A 21,634-nucleotide genomic window follows, 5' to 3' on the forward strand; every position below is an offset into this window, starting at 1 on the left:
CATTTTTAACGCATAAAGTAAAAAAAAATAAACATCAACATCAGAAAAGTGACTTTCAAATGTTAGTCTTTGTATTGCATATTCCTATTCAGCACCCTCTGGTGGTGGAGCATCCCTTTTCTGAGTGTAAAGAAGAATAATTATTAAAACAGATCTTTACAATATATATTCAAACTCATGATAATAATAATAGAGCAGAACACATTATAAAACACAGAGGGTTTTAAAAGTGATTTAAAAGACGAAACAGACTCTGGACCTTGGAACAACAAGAGAAGACACATCCGAGGACCTCAGGGAGCGGGAAGGGACATAGGGCATTAAGAAGTCTGATATAAAACTTGAGGTGAGGCCTCAAGTTTTAAGCAATCAATAAAATTTTGAAATCAATTCAAAGAGCAAGCCTATGTAGGAAGGCCAGGATTGTGCGATCATGTTTCCTTGTCCTGCTTAAAATCCTGGCAGCAGAGTTTTGGATGAGCTGGAGGCGGAGATTTTTACTGATGCCAGAGAGCAAGGAATTACAGTAGTCCAATTGATTGGTAATGGAGACATGGATGACAGTTTCCAGATTTTTGGCAGAAAGAAATGGTCTAATCCTTGAAATGTTTCTGAGATGCAGAAAGCAGGATTGATTGATTTAATATCACTGTCTAAGCTGAGGTTTTGAGATTTCTGCAATGCTGAGTCACTGAATAGGACAATGATCCAAGACTATTTGATATTTGGGTATTTGCACTATCTTGACCTATGATCAGTATTTCTGTTTTATCAGTATTTAGCTGCAGGAAGTTTTGTGACATCCACTCATGGATGATGTCATGAAGGCAGTTTTGCAGGTTGACAGTGTTCTGATAGTTGTTCGCAGGGTTACAGCTTAGATAGATCTGAGTATCGTCTGCGTAATAATGGAAACTTATATTATGTTTATATGTAAGGTGACCTAAAGGGAGCATGTAAATGGAAAAGAGGATGGGGCCAAGTACTGAACCTGTTGCAGTTGACCTGGAATTAGTGATACCAATTCAGAAATGCTTGTCTTTTATGTAAGACCTGAACCACTGGAGAGCGGTGCCATTGATACCGACCAAGGTTTCAAGAAGGTCCAAAAGGATATCATGGTCACTGGTATCAAAGGCTAGATCCAGGAGAAAGAGAATGGATTGATGGCAAGCATCTGCTGACAGCAATAAGTCATTTATGACCTTAAGAAGAGCAATTTCAGTACTATGGTTTTTTTCCAAAACTGGAATGAAATTTCTGAAAAGATAATTTTTTCATGAATAAAAGCTAGCAGTAGATCTGCTAGAAATTGGCCTAAAATTGTTAGGATCAGAGGAATTAAGAGACGGCTTTTTAAAAAGTGGTTAAACAAGAGCTCTTTTAAAAAATTTAGGAACTGAACCTGTTGACGCAGAGTGGTTTAAAATTTGCAGAATAAAACACTGTGTGGCAACTGTATTAAAAACTTCTTTTAGACATTTTATAGGAAGGATATCTTAAGGACAAGTAGAAGGTTTAATTTTCTATATTTCTAATAGGTGTGGGACATACTGTAGGAGTTTGTCACAAATGTATCATTCTTGTATATTTACTCAAAGTATGGGTATTAATATATATATCTTGTATATTTACTCAAAGTAATAGGCTATTAGCAAAATAAGTAAAGGAATGCATTTACATTTATAAATGAACAAACATAACTATGACAATGTGATTAATGAATAACATGAATCTGCACTTAATGCAATAGCTGACTTATTTCCATCGTTCCTATTGGCATATTGTATTTACTAGCACAATAGCAGCTCCATCTTTCTGCTACACACTGGTTTCCTGAATTTGACTACGACGATAATCTGTCACCATTTTCTTCATGTCTGGGTATGGTTTCAGATCAGTTCTTCTGAGCATGGTTTGTTTGCCAGCCAGTGGATCATATTTGTATCTGTAAAAGAATGTTCAGTCACTTATCATCTGTGTTGACAAATCCTGAGAAGGTGACTCTGGAATTAGTGGCATCTAGTGGAACGGACTTGGCAGAAATGGAGCACAATATTCATAAGTATGTTTTAATTAATGTAGAATAACCTGAAAATAAGAATTATTGTGTTTTCGTTTCCTTAGATTGATCCTTTTATATCTACATAGGGAGCAGGTCCTCTTCCACGGAGGCCACCATGTTGCACCGCCATGTTTCTACAGTAGCCCAGAATGGACAAACCAAACACTGGCTCTAGAGAGGGCCTTTTGCATTTTTTGAGTCATCCTAGTCATCCTACACGCTTGGAGGGTGAGGGTGAGGGGAGGGATATTTAGTTGGTTGCAATCTTCAACCTAACCGCTAGATGCCACTAAATCCTACACACTCCTCTAACAGGAATATTGCGTCTCACTAATACATTTCACAGTGGTGCTTGAGCTGTCTGTTTTTTTTTTCTTTTTTTTTTTTATCTCAGTTTGACATGTTACATACAGTATACAGCATTTTTATGACCATGTCACAGGTTCCCACCTCCAAGCAATATCAAAATCTCTGGATCTTTTCATATAGACCACCTTCTCTAGCGATCTGATGGGAGCAATGGCTGATAAAATGAGATTTTTTACTTATAGTACAATATGTGCTTTCTACTCTGTTACTACTCAGTTTTATTGATCTACAATAATAAATAATATAATGAATGTACTTACATTTTTAGGTGTTTTTCAATGGCCTTCCGTTCATACACTGTTCCATATTTTGTTCTCACGGGATCAACAAATATCTTCTTGGTGAGTGGACAGAGGAGATGTTCAGGTACAAACACAGGTTGTTCTACAGGTTCCACCAATTTCTTTCAAATTGGAAGCAAAGACAGTAATCATTAACATCTCATATTAATGTAAAAGAGTAAAAACAGTGAAATGTGATACATAATGTTAAAGGTAATATGCATGTTGTATTGTAACTTTTTAAGAAAACTAATAATACAACTAATGTGTCTCTATAACCTCTTCTTTGAAAATATGCACATACATATGAATAGGCTGGGTTAGCCTATTCATATCTATAGGACTGGCTCACAGTCTCCCTGTTCCTTATCCATCAAGTTTTCAGCTTAGTGGTGCAGCAGGAAGTGTTTAAAATGCTCCACCTGCATTCAATCTGGATTACAATGCAGACTCATTTGTATTAAACTGCATTAGTATAAATTAGGTGTACCTAATATGCTGGCAACAACTTCCTTCATTATTATTTTAATGTTTTATTTCTTATAATTATGACTTAGTTTGTGATCATTACAAAATAGTTATTAATTATGAGATAGTTGGTATCAATTATGCAACTCAATAGCATCTTTCTTTAGACCCCTTCTTCATCCTAAATGCCCACATCTTTGAAACACCACAACCTCAGTCTGTAACACAGGCTTCCTGTTAAAAATATGTTTCTGGCCTAAACCTGATGACATCATCAGAGTTATTTTATCAGACTCTGGAAAGCTTCACCCATAGGCACCAAATACTGCACATTACACAGCTATTCTCATTGTCCTGTTAATGTGCTGTATGCAAGCTGGTGTCTGTACTCAGCCAAAGATTGACTGAGTGGAAAACAAAAGGTGACTTAAGATCTTAATTTAATCTCTGAGTTTTAGGTATCTAAAACTTTAGTTGCTAATATTGAAAGCTATAAACCTCATTTGATTCACCAAAGATTCAGATTCGATAAACAGATTTGATACTGGATTTGGATTTGATAAAAATTCTATTGAACCCCAACCCTACTGACAAAAACACAACAGTTCATTTACCTTCTCCATATCATCCAGTGATTGCCCGGCAGTTTCCTCCGTGTGTTTTTTGGCTTCTTGGTCATATGTCTCACGGTTGGTCATGAATTCCTCTGCCAAAATGCTACCAAAAAAACCCACATATTTGATTTGAATGCTTCATTCACCTAAGCACAAGTTAATAAGTTGTTTGCACAAATTCATACAGTGTGACTATATAAGAATTCAGATTTATACTGTACATACATGCTGGTCATTAGCAAAATGCCTATATTTCTCTGTCATCAGCAATGTATGAACCTTGTGAATTTATCCAGCTTGATATGCTTGATATTAATATGATAAAAAATATGCAATATATGTTACACAGTAAATATAAACTTTCTCCATATGGTATCTGTACAGTATGATAACAGTGAAGAGAAGTCAGAATAATCCTAACACTGGTGTGGTGGTGTGGGCTATTGCAAATGTGACATTATGTTAACATACATTGTCCAGGCATTGTCATCTGTTTCTGCCAGTTTATGGCCATAAAGTAGAGGCCTGAATTTCTCTCCTCTTGGAAATGCATGGTTTATCATAATCATGTGTGTCTTTTGTAATTAGGCTTTTAAGAAAAATAAATCATAGACATGGTAAATTGTATTAATATTCATTCCCTTTGTTGTGGACAGACCTCATGGTCTGACTGGGTGTTAAATAAAATATCCATTAAATAAATGTGTGATGTGGCTTAAAACAGTGATGCAGCAGGTGCAGCGGCTCCTAAAAATGGTTAATTTATCAAGCATGGTCTGTACATAGACACAGTCTTGAGAGGAAGCCTAATCAGCCTAAATAACTGAAAACGTTGGTGTATGGGTGGACTATGGCGGACTGTGAGTGTGTAGGTACTTTAATCTTACCTATCCAATGGATCTTCCGGCTCAGGGATGATGAGCAGTCCATACACAGCATCGAAGATATCTCTCATGGTGATTTGGGCATTGTAGTTGCGGTCAAAGATGTTGTGGCAGATGCGCCCCACACTGTTAATGTTGCAGTGGTACATCTTTATTCATATTAAGAAAATGATGAATGAAAGCTCAAACATTGTTTACAGTTACTGAAATTGTTAAATTACTTTGTTAAAGCTCCTTTTGGAAACACTTGTATGGAATCGCTCTCAATGGGCCCCATTCACACGTGTTTTATCTTTTTTTTATATCTTAAACTCGCTCATAAAACATGACTGAGTAGATTATAAACACTCTTCTTTACATCTGATTCGTGAAACATACACAGACTTCTGATTCGTTCTTACTTGTGAAAATTGTGATGAATCAGTATGCCAAAAATCTGGACATATTACTTGCCATGTATGTAAAAATAGTGCATATTTTCATTTTGTGTTAACCCACAAACATTTTGTAAATAAGAAAATAGAGAACAGTTCCAAAAAAGTTCTTAATTTGTGTGCATTCTCAAGTCAAGAGTAAACCTGTTCCTTGGTATGTTTCATGAATGAGGTCCAATGTGTGCAACTGTTCATTTATTTGGCAGGATACACGTGTGACGAAGCGAACAAGTGGAGGCTTCACTGGGTAGTCAGGACCAAACTGGCAGAACAGCTCAAACACTCCTTTCTCATAAGGCGTGTCAGGAGGGCCCTCCATGAGAATCTTCCAGAATGCTGAAAGGTTTAAAATAAGATAATCATAAGTTTTTTCTTTTGTTTTTTGTTTTTTATTGTGATGATGTTGTTGCAGCAATTCCCTTTAACTGAGATGAATTTCTCCTGAGGGAGTCAATAAAAGTGACCTTGACCTTGAGTCTGTACTCTTACATGTGCTCTTTATTGTATGTATTTAGAATAAAAAATCACATTTGAAATAAAGAGAAAAAAAGTCATTAGAGAACATGTTACTTACTGAGGTCGGATTCTGATGGAAAGACCGTAAAGAAGGGATGTGGATGACAATGCAGGCTCTTCAGCTCCTCCAGGATACGTTTGTCCTTCTCCATGAAACGCCCATCTTTGGCCTCCAGAATCCTCTTTTTCAGTGCACTAGTTTGAAAGATTAGTGCTTTGAAAATGTATACAAATTGTAATACTTTATATTATAGACTTCTAAGTAGCCTACAATGTACTTATTTAGTATATTCAGGACACTTGTTAAGGCCATGGTGAAACTTTGCACAAACATGGTTCCCAGAGATTAACCCTGATGATTGGTGATGCCCTGACTTTTCCTCTAGTGCCACCATGAAGTTGGCATTTTTGGTTTTTAGTGACAGGTCTCAACAACTGTATGATGGATCACCATTAAATTTGGTACAAGCAGTTATGTTCTCCCCAGGATGAATTGTAACAACTTTGGTGATCCCTTTTCATGTAGCACCATTATCAGGTCAAAATTTTAATTTGTCCAATACTTTGGTTTAACAACCAAATACCTGCAAACTAATGACATTCCTATTAGTCCCAGCTGTAGTTTGTGTTTAGTGTTAATTACAAAATGCTAGCATACTGACACGAAAAACTAAAATGCTGACATTGTAAACATTATGCCTGCTAAACAACTGTATGTTAGCACTGTTATTTGTGAGCATGTTAACATGCATTTAGCTTAAAGCACCTTTGCACCTAAATACAGCCTCTAGTAGAGGTAGTAGAGCAACTAGCATGCCTTTAGACCCTTAGGGACTTTTGGGCTTTTCAGTTTGATCTGAACCAAAATTACAATCGTGAAACCTCCCCTGGATCGCAGTCCAGACCAAACAGCCGAACATTTTCCAGATATTTTAAGAGGATGAGAGAGAGAGGAGAGCAATGCCACCTGAAGATAAAGTAACACCATAATAATATTATTATAGTGGCAACGAAATGAATCTGTTCATTCATTTTTCTCCATTAATTCAAACAGCGATAGAAGTCTACCTGCTGTGTTGATGACATGCCAACATCAGACGCATGTCTGTCTACATGTATAGGGAGATGCAGCCCACGTAGGTGATGATGACAGGATGTAAGTATGTCATGTTAAGTTCTTTAGTACACTTGCATAATTGCAATATGAAACCAAAACTAATTGGATCAAATCTATACAATGTAACAAAAACATGAACCTTGGTTCAGACCTTGGTTTGCACTTTCAGGTGTGAAAAGGGCCTTAGTCTTATGATTATTGTCAGCAAATTCCCAAAACTACAAAACTACAAATGTGTTAGTCCATCCCTCAATAATTTCTGAGTTTCCTACAGTGTCTCTGGTACTCAACCTAAATTCATACTGACATGTAAATCTTAAAAACGGCTCAAAATATTTCATTTCATCTTTAAAAAGTACTTGGTCATTTCCTGAAACAACTGGTAACTGTAGTTATTAGCAATCTTTTCTCAAACAGGAGAAACAGGATTTGGGATTAGGTCAAAATAAACTACAGTCTATGTGTTGATGGTAATGAAGGAACAAGTCACCCAGTGCAACAGTGTGGCTCATTGATGTGTTTTTTTAATAGATTTTTTGTGTGTGTTTCTGTTTTTTTTAGTGTCAGAGGGTGTGTAAATGTTGACAAGACACTAAATCATCTTGACATGCATCAGAAAAAAATATTAAATATTTTATAAATATATTTTTATATGCTTGTTTTCCATGTTTGATCTTCCTACAAAATAGCACATTGATGCAATGCTGTTAAAAACCAACTTGTTAATTCCTAAAGTCAAACTCTTGCACCTGAATGCAGCATTAGGATCATTGCTATTAAGCAATATTGTGTAATGCTGGAACTGCCTGATCTTCACCAAAATCTGATCCTTTAGCTAATCTTTGTCAAGTTATAGCCAAATCTTTTTCAGTTAACTTTACTAAGAGACAGACATAGCTGAAACTAAAATGTGTGATCTCTTGAAACAATAAAACTAAATAACACACAACCTCTCTGCTTGACCTTTGTCCTCTCATCCTCGGTGCTTGACAAATCATTTGAAAGCATAATTATGGTCCAATAAATTAATCTTCAGCAGATGTTGCATATTCCAAATAGAAGCTATGGAAGAAGCTTATTCTGTCACTTACCAGTGTGTCACTGTCACTTTGCTGTTTATCTGGCTTGGTAAGGCAGCCTCAGGGAATTCATCATATCCATGACTGGCAAAGAACCCAGATAAAAAACTCTGAAAAATAACAAGGGGAAATAAACCAGCATATCATCATAATATGCAAATGATGTCTGTTTTAAACTTCTGTGATGTAGTCTCATTTTCAGAGCACTTTAAACAGAATTGTAGACAGTAATCAGTGTAACCTTAGTGATGGAGGAGGGGTCAGCTTTGTTTTTTGGTTTCCTCATCTCCAAAGAAAGAACAGTCTCAATCTCAAAAAGCTTGAGACCATCTTTGCTTGTCATTGGTTTAAAACAGCAACCCCCTGAAAGCAATGCAGATTCAAAAAAGAGGAGTTAATTTACCACCAAACTGTTATCTTGACATTTTTACAGCTAAGAGGTGCTATCAGGTACAGCATGAGATTAACTTTTGAACCCTTTTGCAGCACTTATTGATTGACACATGCCATCTGGGGGCAACATCAGTCCTGCATACAGGAATCTCTTTGGAAAATCCCCATTCCATTAGTTGGTTTTCAAAGCATTATTGGTTGCATTGGTTGCAAAAACTGTAGACTGTTTCACTACAAGATCTACTTAAATCTGCCTTAAAGAAAAATGTTTTACAAACCTTTTCAGGGGTTGGTTCAAATTAAAAACTCAAAATAAAAGAAAAGAAACTATTTTATTTCATCCTGTACCTGTTGCATTGCTGATTCCATGCAGAATATTGTTCCCCACTTCTCCCAGAAGAATGGAATCCACTATGATGTCAGATTTTATCAAGTTGACTGCAACTGTAGCTGCCTTGTTTGAGGATCTATGCACAAATATTCAGATATGTTCTCAAAAAACATCAGATAATAATAAACATGTGATTTACATTTGTATGCTTTATATTAAAGAGAAATGTTGCATGATGATAACAAACTAAATAATCTTCCTCTGTGTTTTTCACAGATGAACAACAGACAGCAGTTATACAGTATAGAGGCAGTTATTTAACCCACGTCAGAACATCTGGCAGAATAAAGAGAGATCATGACTGACCAAAACTTATATGATCAGTGAATAAGCTTATGATAAACCCCCGTCTAAAAACGCTGTCTTCCAGTATCCCATTATACATTCATGACCAGTCAACACATCCATATAGTATCACTGACCAATCTTGATTGAGCTCTGGATTGACTTGGGTTCAACTACAACCAAGAATTGCTGTCTGTACCTTTCCCATTTTGTGAAATTTCATGTTTTCTGAAATATTTGTTGCGTTTTGCCACCATACCCACTCCTCCCTAAACACATGCAGGCACGCATGCACGCACGCGCACACACACACACACACAAACACATACACATTCACCATACAAGGTGCTGGCCTGCTCATTGGGGAAAAACATGAAGTGTACATTTATAAATCACACATACATTTGAAAATCTGATTAATATTTAGAGTGAATGATTTTAGTCACCAGACTATTATAGTCACGTATCTATAGATAGTATACTAGCATAGAGAAGGATATTTACCCATAATCATTTCCATCTGTGAGACACAGAATGCGAAGTCTACAGTCTGGAAACTTCTTCTTTACTTTGTCCAACTCCAGCATACCATGCTGTAGTGCATCATACAGCCTTGTCTGTCCAGTTGCCTTAAGAGTGTGCACATGTTCCTAGAAAAGTGAAAATAGACACAGCTGTGTCTATTTAAGAGACTATTGTACCATGGCTCAAGATCCCATGTTATATTCCACACAGAAAGAAAGACCATATCCTAACCCTCAATTGGTATTTAAGACTAAGATGTAAAGTGCAGAATTGAACAAATACATGGTTTGATATACTTCATGTTTATAAGATATGCTTTAAAGATATGTGATGTATTTACCTTGAACTTTTCAAGCGTTTCTGTAAATGTGTGGAGTGTTGTCACTGTAGAGTCAAACTTCACAAGTCCAATGACATGATGGAAATCATAAGCCATGCTCCGTGTTGCAAAGTTGTCAAAAAGCTCTTTTACAGCATGGATTCTCTGTATTTCCACACTTCCATAGCATTTCTCAGCCATGGATGAGCTCGTATCGATGAGCACCTAATTAAATCAAAGGTTAGAAATCACTGAGATGCATTTTTTTTCACACCCTAAAACAAAACTTAAGTTGAAGCATATACTTCATGGGGATCTTGACTGGACACTTGTTTTGTAATTTTGTTGCACAAGATAGAAAAAGTCCCAAATGCGCCTGTGCTTGACTAAAGGTTTGATCACATTATCATTGTGTCACTATACTGCCCATGCTATATAGTTGTTTATATGCCTAAAAGAGCTTGTAGAGTCTCTGGATTAATTTATAATTGCTATAAAATAATGTTAGCACTATTGGTATAGACATTTGAAATGTGTTTCACGTGTTTTTCCCCTTGTGCACCATATTGAACTGCAGAGGCTATGCACTGGGTCCATAGACACCAATGGCTTTTTGCCTTTTTTTTCGTTGTTGTTAATCATCAATTAAAGAGACCAGTTTCCACCCACGGACCATCTGTCTCACCTGAGGTCTAAAGATCTGTACACATAATGGTCAGATAAAGGAATCACATGTATATGCCCCTCTTGAGTTTACATGCCTACATAATATATCAACAGAACAAGCTAATTCAAGGGTTAACACGTAAAAGTGCAATTCCGCAAGTGGCCACTGGGAAAAATTGGCAGCAAGGCTGAGTGGCAGCATCGTATCCTATTATTATACATCCATGGATTATAAATGCTGACTTTTCAACTTTGATTTACTGGTTTGATTTATTTTGTGTGGATCTGTGGTAAAAAAAAAAAAAAAGACTTTTTACCGAGGGGACTGAACTCATAGACTGTGGGACAAAAATGTTGCATTTAATTGCTCTTTAAGCTGTTGACAAGGTCTGTCTTCAATATCTGTTCAAATTAACTTTCTGATTTAACACAGTTAGTTTTGGTTGTTTGTTTTTCTATGCTACAAATAAATTCAAAAATAAATTCAAAATAATGCAATTTCCATCCTTTTTGAAATATAATGTAAAATAAGGTATAGCAGGTCTAAACAGATCTAGAATGAGGAAATCTAACAGTCCCCCTACCCCTGTCTCCATTAAAATAATTGAAGTAGTAAATGATCTACAATACCAGAATAGCTTCTTTTGGAGTCCTGGTTGTGAGAAAGGATTGGTCATCCCTATGGTCACCAGTTCTGCATGAAAGGTAGAAAATTTCATGTTTTGTTAAGTGGTAAGATAGATGTGTGATATTAAGATATGTATGTAAAAGCAAATAAGATTAGACATTCTGGTGACTGTTAATCTTCATACCATGGAGTCATACTGCATATTATTGCAATATGTGTCCACACATTCTTAATGTAAAAGTCACATTTTTATAATCAAGATATTTACTTTATAGTTTAGTCGTCACTTTTACTCAGGAAAAAGGAGAAATTCATCCACTTTGAATGAATGTACTTTCACAATATCATAGTTGTGGGTTTTAAACTACAAATGCCAATAAACATTTTTAAAGTGATTATATGTGGATTTTATGTGTACTACAAAAAAAATTGAGATACTTACTGTGCTGCCAGTACATCCACATCCACATCTTTGACTTTACCAGCCAGACAATCATGCACCACAATTATTGCAGGTGATGCCTTATTTTTTCCTAGATAAACACCAAGGTTGTCTGCAAACGACAAAACAACATGTCTCTTATATGTAAGGGATAATAGGTTTCACATATGTGGCCAAGAGTGGAATTTTTCCCCCCAAGCCTGGGACAAACATTCCCACTCACCATAGTTTGTCAAAATAATCTAACTATACAAGCATAGCTGGAATCAGATGAGACAAGGAACCACATACAAAAAGACATTTGGCCACAAATACACAGGCACATGATCCACCCTAAGAAGTGTGTCCCTAAATATAATAAAATAATTGAAAAAACGGCCAATGGAACTACAGTAATATAGTAATCATGACAGACATAGAGCACAAATGAAAAAATTAGCTCCTATGAAGTTGCAACTATGAACAGCTGTGAATGTGACATGATTTAGTCTGATAACCATGCAGGAATAAAATTTCCTGATTGTGGCTAAAGGGGCTATTCTTTGAATTCATTCTAAACACCAGAGTTTGGAAATCACACTCCAGAATCTCTTGTGGTCTCTTGATTTTAACATAGAAAATTGTCTATATACTGTAAATCATTTCTATCTCTTTCTCCATGAGACGCCTCTTCACATGTCGACATCTAAGGTGCCTGGTTCAAACTGAATGTCATTGTAGGAAATTCATATGCTTTATATTTGAATGCGAATCTCTGACATTTCCTGTAATTTTGACACACTGTCAGCTGTATTGTGATGAACCTTGTGCTGATGTATTGACTGCAATCGCAAATAGTGTAGCAGCATGATTTTCAAATTTCAATTAAAATATCATATGTAGTACCCAGACTCCAACTCCGAAACTGTGAAAAACAAGGCCCTGGTGTGTAATATATTTGATTATCTATGTGTGGTTTGTAGAGTTTATGTGTGGAGTTTAACAAACAAGCATGTTGCATTTCATTTCGCTCCCAAAGTAGATGTGAACAACAAAGTTCATTCATCCCCAATTAACATGTTGCTCTCTGGGACTTAATGGACCACCAGGTATATGTAGACACTGGCTTGCACCACAGGCAATTAAGTGAAGATTGCCTCCCATTAAATTATGCACAGGAGCACATCTGTGGGAAAACATGGAGCCTATGTCTCTTTCCTCATTCTCTGGATGCTTATTATCTTATGAAGGAGTTAGGTCATGTGTAGCCCATACTGCACTGCGTGTCCTATACTGTTACCCTACATGTAGGCTAAGATCCTGTTATCCTTGTATCATGTATAATTATGAAATTATATGTTCTATTATTTTGCTCCTAGTATCACTAACATAAAATGCTGTGTATTCATTTTACTAGGAACAGCTTTCTGATATATGCAGTACCTGCGCTCAAGAAAACAAGACACGCGTCGTCTAATCCTAGCTCCTTCAAACGCAGTGGTGGAGTCACACTGAGTAGAGGGAAAGCTTCCAGTTCCTCTGCCATGCTTCCAAAAGTCTTCTCAGTATTTATGTGAAAGCTGTAATTGAATTACACAAATTGTTAGATAGATTACTGTGTTTTAAATGCTTTGAGAACTGGGTCATCTCAAGAAAACGTGAGCAAAACAGGTTTCTTATCTCATTACTCATAAATCTCTATTAAACATGTTGAGTTCAGTTTGTAAAGTAGTACAGCATACCACACTGCCCACACTAAGAATCAGTTGCAAAAAATGAGACGGATCACTTTGGATAACCAGTTACTATATTCACCATTAGCAAACATGTTAATATTGTTACATTGGTCACTGATGTAATCATAAAATACTGTATGTGCACCATATAGTACATAGAAATCCACATGACAAAGCTTTGTATACAAAGGTATGTTACGTTATTATAACTAATTTTAACATAATTTATGAATAAGAAATTTTATACATACTTCTGACCAGTCACGATGGCATGATAAATCCAAAGATGGTATGTTCTGACTGAAGGATGAACACTGAGCAAAATCTTCTCAATGTCAGTGGCTCTCTTGAGTGACGTTTCTCGCAAAACCTCTTCAGTACAGTTTGGAATCTTCTCTTCATCTTTACAAAGATTTAGAAAAAAAGTTAAAACATAATGTCCATAATAACACATCTAATTACTTCCTGACAAATTACAGATGTGGGAAGAAAAATATTTAGAATTGAGATGAGATGTGATCATTGAGTCCAACCTTGGCTGTAGACCTTTACACTCATGAATAATATTAATATTTTTTCAGTATTAAACACTCTGACATACACTTCAGGAAACAACTAGTTAACATTTTGGTGGTAGACCTCCAGGCGATCCTTCAAATGCTGTTTCAATCACAGGAATTGCTTTGATGGGGTGAGGTTGTGTTGTTTCCACCCACGTTTAAGCAAAATTTCACAACAATCTTCCCATAAATAGAAAATCATTCTGTACATGGTTTGCAAAATGTGTACATGTTATCAAGTTTGCTTATATACTTTTGATCCATTACATATTTTTAAAGATTATTTTTACCTTTGATTTTCTGCAGCACATGCGCTCTTTCTAGGGTACCTGGAACTCCAGGTACAGTGACTGGTTCACAGAAACGCTTGTTGTCTTCAGACATCAGAGAAACTGGTGCATAGTCCTCATGTTCTGCGCTCTCTTTCTGTCAAAAATAATAGAAGGGAGTAATACAAGGGACACTATTCAGTAACACTCTGCTGGAAGTGTGTGATTTGTTGTCGTCATTACTCGTAACAGTGCTACAGGTCATAATGATATTTTACGTTCAGGAATACTGCTTCTTGCCTCTTCTTCCCTAACACATAGTAATCGTAAAATTTCCAACAGTATTGAAACTCTGTAGTAAAGATGAAGGTGCATTTTGAAATTATATGTGTTATGTCTGTGACCATTTGTAATTGAACACTGATGGCTCTTATTTAATTGTAACTGGTTATTTGAAGATATTTTGTCACCAGTGCAATTCTGAAAAAGCACTTAAAAAGATGGGTAATATAAAGGGCTGGCATCATACAGTTTCTAGATGACAACATCCATGACAACAACTAAACTCAATGCCATTTTAAAGGCTCTGCCTTACAGAAATAATCCATAAAACTATTTAAAAAATGATTAATGTAAGCTGACCTCAATCAATATTATGATATTAACACTGAATCAAATGGTTTAACTTGAAACAAGCAAATTACATGTTCTTAATATTTGTTTAATAGAAGTAAGGACTAAATATATGAAATGAGAACTTGATATCAAACATGTTTGATGCTGATGGGACTTCATCCAGACACAACAGTGCACCTGTTCTAAGCTGACCTTCTCACAACAAGGTGGCCCTGCAAAATGCGTATTCTGACAAGATCAAAACTGATGACTTTTTACTTTCATGTCTCATGTAAAGTCTTCAGTGATCATATTTAAATAAAGTCTAAAGTTCTTATTTTAGCCATTTTAGCCCAAATCTCAAGTCTACAGCTCTCATAGGCTATGTGAAGACAATGCATCCCTTCTATCCATTGTATTGATGGAAAGAGTCTGATTGTAATATATTTTAATGGTGGAAAGTAAGTAAGTATATTTACTCAAGTACAGTGCTTTAGTACAAAACTGAGTTATGTGCATTTGGTAATTATTTCCATTTTATACCACTTTCATACCTCCACTCCACTTTATAGAGAAATATTGTACTTTTAACTCCACTACATTTATCTGAGTTCAGGTGTTGGAACGTTGCAGCAAAGAGGGCTGAGGATAGTTTATCAAGTATATTGTGTCTAAAGGGAAAATGATCTTATCTAAAAGAGAAAATGTAATTTACTAAATGTACTGTGTATTCATGAAGTTCAAATGAAGGACCCTGACCAGAATAAATATAGACAATTATAGAAAATGGATTGATGGGTATATATATATGAGTGTTTATACTGTATGTGCTTTGCTTGAATAACCCATTGTGATGAAGCTTGCAGCCTCTTGGACACATTATAAACTGAAGTACAATATACTGAAACATGATGAAATGTTTTCTTAACCTTATGTAGCCAAATTTAAGCAACTTCATTGAAACTTTGCAGCTGAGAAACCTTGACAGAGCACCATGATTAGACCTAAAAGGATTTATAATGTATGTTAAATAGAAGGTAAGTAGATTATAAAGTGATATGATTAACTTTATAAAGATTTATCCTAACCATATCATCCAGGTTGCAGCGAGGCTTAAATACATGAATCATTGGAGGAAGGCAGTTATTATCTTGTTAAGGTAAATCAAATACCCTGGATACCTCAACACCCGTGTGAATTTAGATTCTGCCTCAAAACAAATTTGGAAATACCTTTGCCTCTGCCATGAGATATGCCCAGCAGTATGTGGAATTCTCGAAGACATCAAGGTCCTCAATGATCTTTTCCCCTCGTTTTGATCCAAGCTTTGGCAAAAGCTCTCTAAAGAGTGTGTACAAGCCTTCAACCACTGCAATCTACAGGAAAAGAAAAAAAAGTTACTGTAGGAAAAAAAATCACATTCTTTCAAGGCTGCTGATGAAACAAAATTCATGCTGCTTCAGTTTAAAAACAATGCAGTGTAAAATGTATCTATATGCATTTGTAAAATAGTACCTTAAAACACTCATTTCCAAAAAGTCAATGCAACAGGTAATAAAGTTAATATAACAACATTTTTTATCATTTATTTACCTTTTGAGTCCTGGATAGGAATTCATTCTTCAAGAGTAACTGATGCAAACTCTGGGCCAGAGGGTTACATCCGCTTAGTTTTCGTATGTAGCCAATCAAATTCGTGAACGAAAGCCCCGAAGGTTTTTGTTTCTAGAGGAGAAAAATAGAATCAAAGTCCAAAATTTATCTAAAGTACAGTTGTGACATGATTATTTTTAACAGCTCCTGACAGAAAGGACCTCTGAGATGTTGTAAATAGCTTTCTATTATTAAGTTTTCTATTTCTATACATGTTTGTATATGTTGTACCTTGTTACACAAGGTACACAATGGATACTTTGGAGTGGTTGGAAGGCACCTTCAACAGAAGCTAGCTCCCCCGTCTTTGCAAAAAGAATTAAATTGATCCTTCTTTCTAACTGCCAGTAATTAAAACAATTATATATTCACCAAAATTCTGGAATATTCCTCTAGGGCGATAAAAGGGTAAGCAATTAAAAAAACTGGCTAATCCAGAAGAAATCATATATATTTATATTTATTTATCAAATATTAGATAAATAAGTGAGGGGTAACATAATAATGAAAAAATAAACATGAAACCCTGCTTACGATGACATAAAGTGACGACAAGAAGACACTGATTCCTTTGGGAGTTTGTTGCACGGAGGGCACAACATCATTACTGAAGAATTCGTTGGTGTTTGGAATCTCCTCAGCAAATGTGGACAGTGAGAAGTGAACTGTTGACTCCTCTGAGATTCCACAACTTTCCAATGTGTTGCCACTGCTATCTCCACCTCTGAAAATATAATTAATAAGCACATGAACAAATAGAATAAGATGTTACTGTTGATGATTGGTGTCAAAAGCCATACTATACATGGATTACAATGATTCTGAATTACTTGTAATGAAGAACATGTGCTGGGATTCCACTTTCATTTGCAAGCTTGTTCTTCAAATTAGCTATTGTGTCAGTTGTCAAGTTCACCTTCACCTCGAAGTCTCCCTGTATCAAATATCAAATATAGGAGAGAGTAAAGTTATTAGTTATTAGTAAAGTTGTTAGAGTGCAGCATCCATCTAGAGAGGTGCTGCTGATATCAGCGGGAGAAATGAACTATAAATTAATGACAAAGCCTTTTGAATTTGTAAAAGCTCTGATTCCCATGTCTGGTTGGTTGGATGCTGTAGTATTTAGAAAGATTCAGATAAAAAATATTTTGCTTATGAGAAGTTAGAAATATTTACACACAATGGCCATAACATAAACTCTAACGTAAACCGATAACTATATTAACCAGAAGACTCCTGTGCTGCTGTGTTGAGAAAAAAGACGAATTAGATCAGTGGTTCTCAATGTGGGGTATGAATGTAATAAAACATCTAAAAGCAAAAATCATATCAGATGGGGGAACCTAGGACAAAGTCTTATCAAATGGGCTCCATGGTCTTATTAGTGTCAGTTTAGGGGTCCTTGACATGAAAAAGTTTGAGAACCACTGAATTAGATTACAGTACCTTGAACATGACATGACACCGCACTGTATCCACACTGTAGGTTTCAGTAACCCGTCCAACAAGTCTTGTTGCATTTTGAGGAGCTGTAATCAGGTTCTCCTTTGGTGTAAATATGGCATAGATTACATCTCCACTCTTAATATGTCTGTCCTGTAAGGACCCTGCAGACAAAAAAACAAAATCAAAACAACCACTTTACATATTTTGTTGTGTCACAGGAAAAAAAAATTCCAACAATAATAGCTGCTGTAAGGTTGTTGAGATTCTATTGAAGTCACAGGGCAGATTTGTGTTGTGTTTGTTGTTTGGTAGGCCTAATATATACAGTATAATGAAGAAAAAAACAGGTAGTGCTGTTAAAATGATTTGTTTTAGGTGTTGGGGATTAAATTACCACTTCCCATCATGGTTTATCATGGTTTGTGTTTATTTAAAAGAAACATTCCCAACATGAGGACATGAGGAAGATGGAAGAAATGGTTCTGTTGGATTTGTTTGCCTATTTGGACTATCTGCTCTTCTTTTACCACTAATGCCAGTAAAGTCCCTTTAATTCAATGTGTCAATAAAATGATGTCCTGTTGCATTTGGTTTTGAACAGCAATACCAAAGCTGCAGGAACACGACAGGAGCTCATTTTCCACCTGAGGTTGTCCCTCCTGGGTTCCTGCACTACTACAATTAAAAGGCAGCAAGAGGCAAGTGAACAAACAAACTAGTGCATTGTGGTGGTTTATGAGGCTGTTGACTTCCTCTCTGCACTTCCCCTTACATGAATCCCTTTTGCCATATTCTGACCAAACTGCATCACAAAGGTTATATACAAAGGTTCTATTAAATAACAACATTCATGTACTCTTTTAAAACAGATGAAGGCAGATGACAAGCTGCATCTACATGTAATTCACATTAATTTGCTATATTGTTACTTGTATAACTTTCATTATGCATACTTGAAGGCATACTTTTCTTACACTTCAAATGCTTTATCATTTGTATAAAGGCCTGATATTCCTTCACTGAACATTACACTAAAAATGCCCTGTCATTATTTATTTTAAACCCCTGGCACTGAGTGAGCTTACATGTGTTGAAGAAGGGATCATCAGTCAAGGGCATCCCGTCCACTGTGTAGAGACAGACACCTTTGGACGCACCAATACTTTCAAGGTGACAGATCCTCAACATCAGGTCTTCAACTGTGTTTTGTGCTGGATCCATATCTACAAGTTCAAATCAACAGAAGTACAAAGGTATTTGAGTGTCATCTATTGGCTCTGTCACTCCTGACCTGACCTCATGGTGTCCCTGGTGTGTGCTTTTAGTGCTTGACTTGACTTACATTCGGTCTTCAACCCAACCTGCTTCATGTTATTTATTTTTGTATAAAGGCAGTAGGTGTATTTCAGGCATTTCCTTGCTTAGAAGTCAGCAGCAACAAGAGGTACTTTTCCAAGGTATTTCACTACCAACATTTTTTCTCTGCTCTGTCAAAAACTTAATGATCAAAAAAGGGTATAAATTATATGAACTTCTTACCTTTGATGTGTTTCGGTTCAGGACATTTGGGGTACGTGTACTGCAGAGAGAATGACTGTGTTGACTTTTGCACAGCCATTGCAGCTGGGTGTCCTGGAGCTCTGAGTCTTCCAATGGTGATTTTCATTTGAGAAAAGCGATTTTTTTCCACTTGACTGAGTCCTGTTTGGAAATATGTTGGTTTATCTGAATTTCAAATTTTAAAACGGCAATAAACTTATATTAAACTTTAATGAGTTCATACTGTGGAAATTTAACTCAAGATTTGTGTTTTCTATTTGGATTATTATATAAATCATTACTGATTCGAACTAAGAAATTCATGATGAAAACATTTGTTAAAAGGTCATGTTATTAGGCCACTAGACCCAAGTCATGTTATTCACACCAGAGAAGACAGAACAACTAATGTAATGTGAAAATCAGTGGTGGCTACTCAGGATTATTCAAAGTGGTATCATGTAACAAAAATATAAACCTGAATATGATTCTATTCTTACATGAAATATTTTTCATGGAAGCTACATGGAAAACAGGAAATGCATTCACAAATCGTTAACATTCAGTAACCTTACCAAGGTTGTTTAAGTCCTCATCTGTTACACCATCAATGAAATCTCTTTCATCTTTCACTCCTAACTGGAGAAACTTGTTGTAGTAAGACTGGAGTCTGTGCTTCTCAAGTAGGTTGAAAATCGCCTCCATCTAAAACAAAAAAGTGAAATAAACACATATCAAAATATTCCAAATATAATCATTACAATTCATAATACTACTATTCAATAATTGTTGTTTAAGTTGGACAAATTTACCTTGATGTGCTCAAGATGAAGCGCAACAGTTGTGCTGCTTTGGTGTCTGTGTCTAGCGTTATTAACTACAGTATGTGCCTGTTTCACGAGAAACGAAACCAAACAGTACTGGGAGTAAGCTGAACTCCACACTGACTTCAGGGGATTCGGGGAGGAGGACTCAAACATGCAATGGAAAAACAACACAACCAGTTGTTTTTTTGGTTGGAATAGAGACTTGCAGACTCTTTGTACCTCGTGACGCATGATAGGCTATATTGTGATCAGTTAGATTAAATATTACAGATATAAATATCAGACAATTATGCCTGAGCGTGAATAACCTTTTTTTCACCTTTGTTTTCAGCTTAAAATTGTCTAAATCGAGGGAGACTTGAATGCAGCGATTCAGACGTTAAAGGCCCAGACGCACTGAGTGTCTGACGTGAGCGTTTTGAAGTACACTCGCGCGTCAAAGTGCCTTTACGCCCAAACTCTCCATGTTTCGATTTTGGATCGGCAGATGAGGACTCAGCGACCAAAGCTGTTTTCACTTTTCTCTCTCTGATCGGAGAGAGAGAGAGAGAGAGAGAGAGAGAGAGAGAGAGAGAGAGAGAGAGAGAGAGAGAGAGAGAGAGAGAGAGAACAAAGCCTCTGATGAGAGAAATAAAACGTTATATTCTGATTATTTCACGGCAGTCACATTTTACAGCACAAATAAATAACCATCAAACAGTGAACAGATGATTTACCGTTGAATCAGACGCTCTTAGTTTCAGGTTCAATTCCCTCCTCTGCATTTCTCTTTTTCATTCATTCATCACATCCAACTAATGCAGCAGTAAATACAACGACAACAGGAGAAATCTGTGTTGGTTCTGTAGTGTTGGCATTTCAAATCTGATGCCTGCAGTGCGCCATAGGAGCATCAAATGACGTGTGGGACATAATATGATCAGAAAATTCAACAAAATATAAAATGAATACATAAACTAGTGAGAAGAGATTAATTATCCCAAATCTGACAGTTGCTTTACCCTCTTTAATTTAAGTCTTTCTGAGGGCTGTTCTCTGCAGATGTAACAGAGATCTCAGAAGCTTGTTTTTCTTTTCAACAAAGCTTCATAAATGGACCTTTATGAGAAACTGGACAAACAGCCTTTATTGGCACAGAAAGTAGAAGAAGTCATTCCAATTAAATCATGATTTTTTCCTTCAGCTGACAGCCGAGTCAGCCTTGTGTTCTGGCATACTCTAGCATTTAGTTATGAGCTCATAGTTGTTCTGTTTAGAACAGGTTCACTTAAATCCTAGCTTTAAACACAGCATAAAGCAAAAACAATGCTAAATATATCAAAACTACTAATATAAAGGGTTCTTCTACATATATTTCCCAGAAAAATAATTATCAACAAAAATATTTACTGACAAACAACCTCAGGTCCTTTTGCATGTACTGGATATGGTGGTGTCAGCTAATTAACAGTAACTGGGGAACATGGTGTCGCACATGGTGCAGATAATCAATAAGCCTCATCTGGCTTTTAAAATCATTGAGGTATAGATGACA

General features: G+C 36.1%; 1 protein-coding gene across 1 annotated transcript; it reads right to left on the reverse strand.

The window, feature by feature from the left end:
- Window positions 1-202: 202 nt before the first annotated feature.
- On the reverse strand, window positions 203-20,349 carry LOC121913673. The gene is made up of 25 exons (XM_042436416.1): window positions 20,086-20,349; window positions 19,849-19,978; window positions 19,274-19,435; window positions 18,820-18,957; window positions 17,735-17,895; window positions 17,119-17,222; window positions 16,823-17,012; window positions 16,229-16,360; window positions 15,868-16,011; window positions 14,042-14,177; window positions 13,443-13,593; window positions 12,899-13,035; window positions 11,477-11,588; window positions 11,037-11,100; window positions 9,762-9,965; window positions 9,401-9,546; window positions 8,569-8,687; window positions 8,069-8,190; window positions 7,840-7,937; window positions 5,690-5,826; window positions 5,327-5,451; window positions 4,685-4,830; window positions 3,798-3,900; window positions 2,695-2,837; window positions 203-1,948 (listed from the first exon to the last, which is right to left on the reverse strand). The coding sequence occupies exons 1-25, from the start codon at window positions 20,329-20,331 to the stop codon at window positions 1,822-1,824; spliced, it is 3,477 nt and encodes a 1,158-aa protein (XP_042292350.1). The 5' UTR covers window positions 20,332-20,349; the 3' UTR covers window positions 203-1,821.
- Window positions 20,350-21,634: the final 1,285 nt, after the last annotated feature.

Source organism: Thunnus maccoyii, chromosome 15 (genome assembly GCF_910596095.1).
Source record: "Thunnus maccoyii chromosome 15, fThuMac1.1, whole genome shotgun sequence".
In the NCBI taxonomy this organism is placed as follows: Eukaryota; Metazoa; Chordata; class Actinopteri; order Scombriformes; family Scombridae; genus Thunnus; species Thunnus maccoyii.

Excerpts from the sequence above, each read along its gene's own strand:
- LOC121913673 (XM_042436416.1), bottom strand. The coding sequence starts at position 20,331 with ATGCGTCACGAGGTACAAAGAGTCTGCAAGTCTCTATTCCAACCAAAA. Across the intron at positions 16,361-16,822 it reads TGTCGTCACTTTATGTCATC|AAACAAAAACCTTCGGGGCT; the intron begins GTAAGCAGGGTT and ends TTTCTCCTCTAG. Across the intron at positions 2,838-3,797 it reads CACTGGATGATATGGAGAAG|AAATTGGTGGAACCTGTAGA; the intron begins GTAAATGAACTG and ends CCAATTTGAAAG.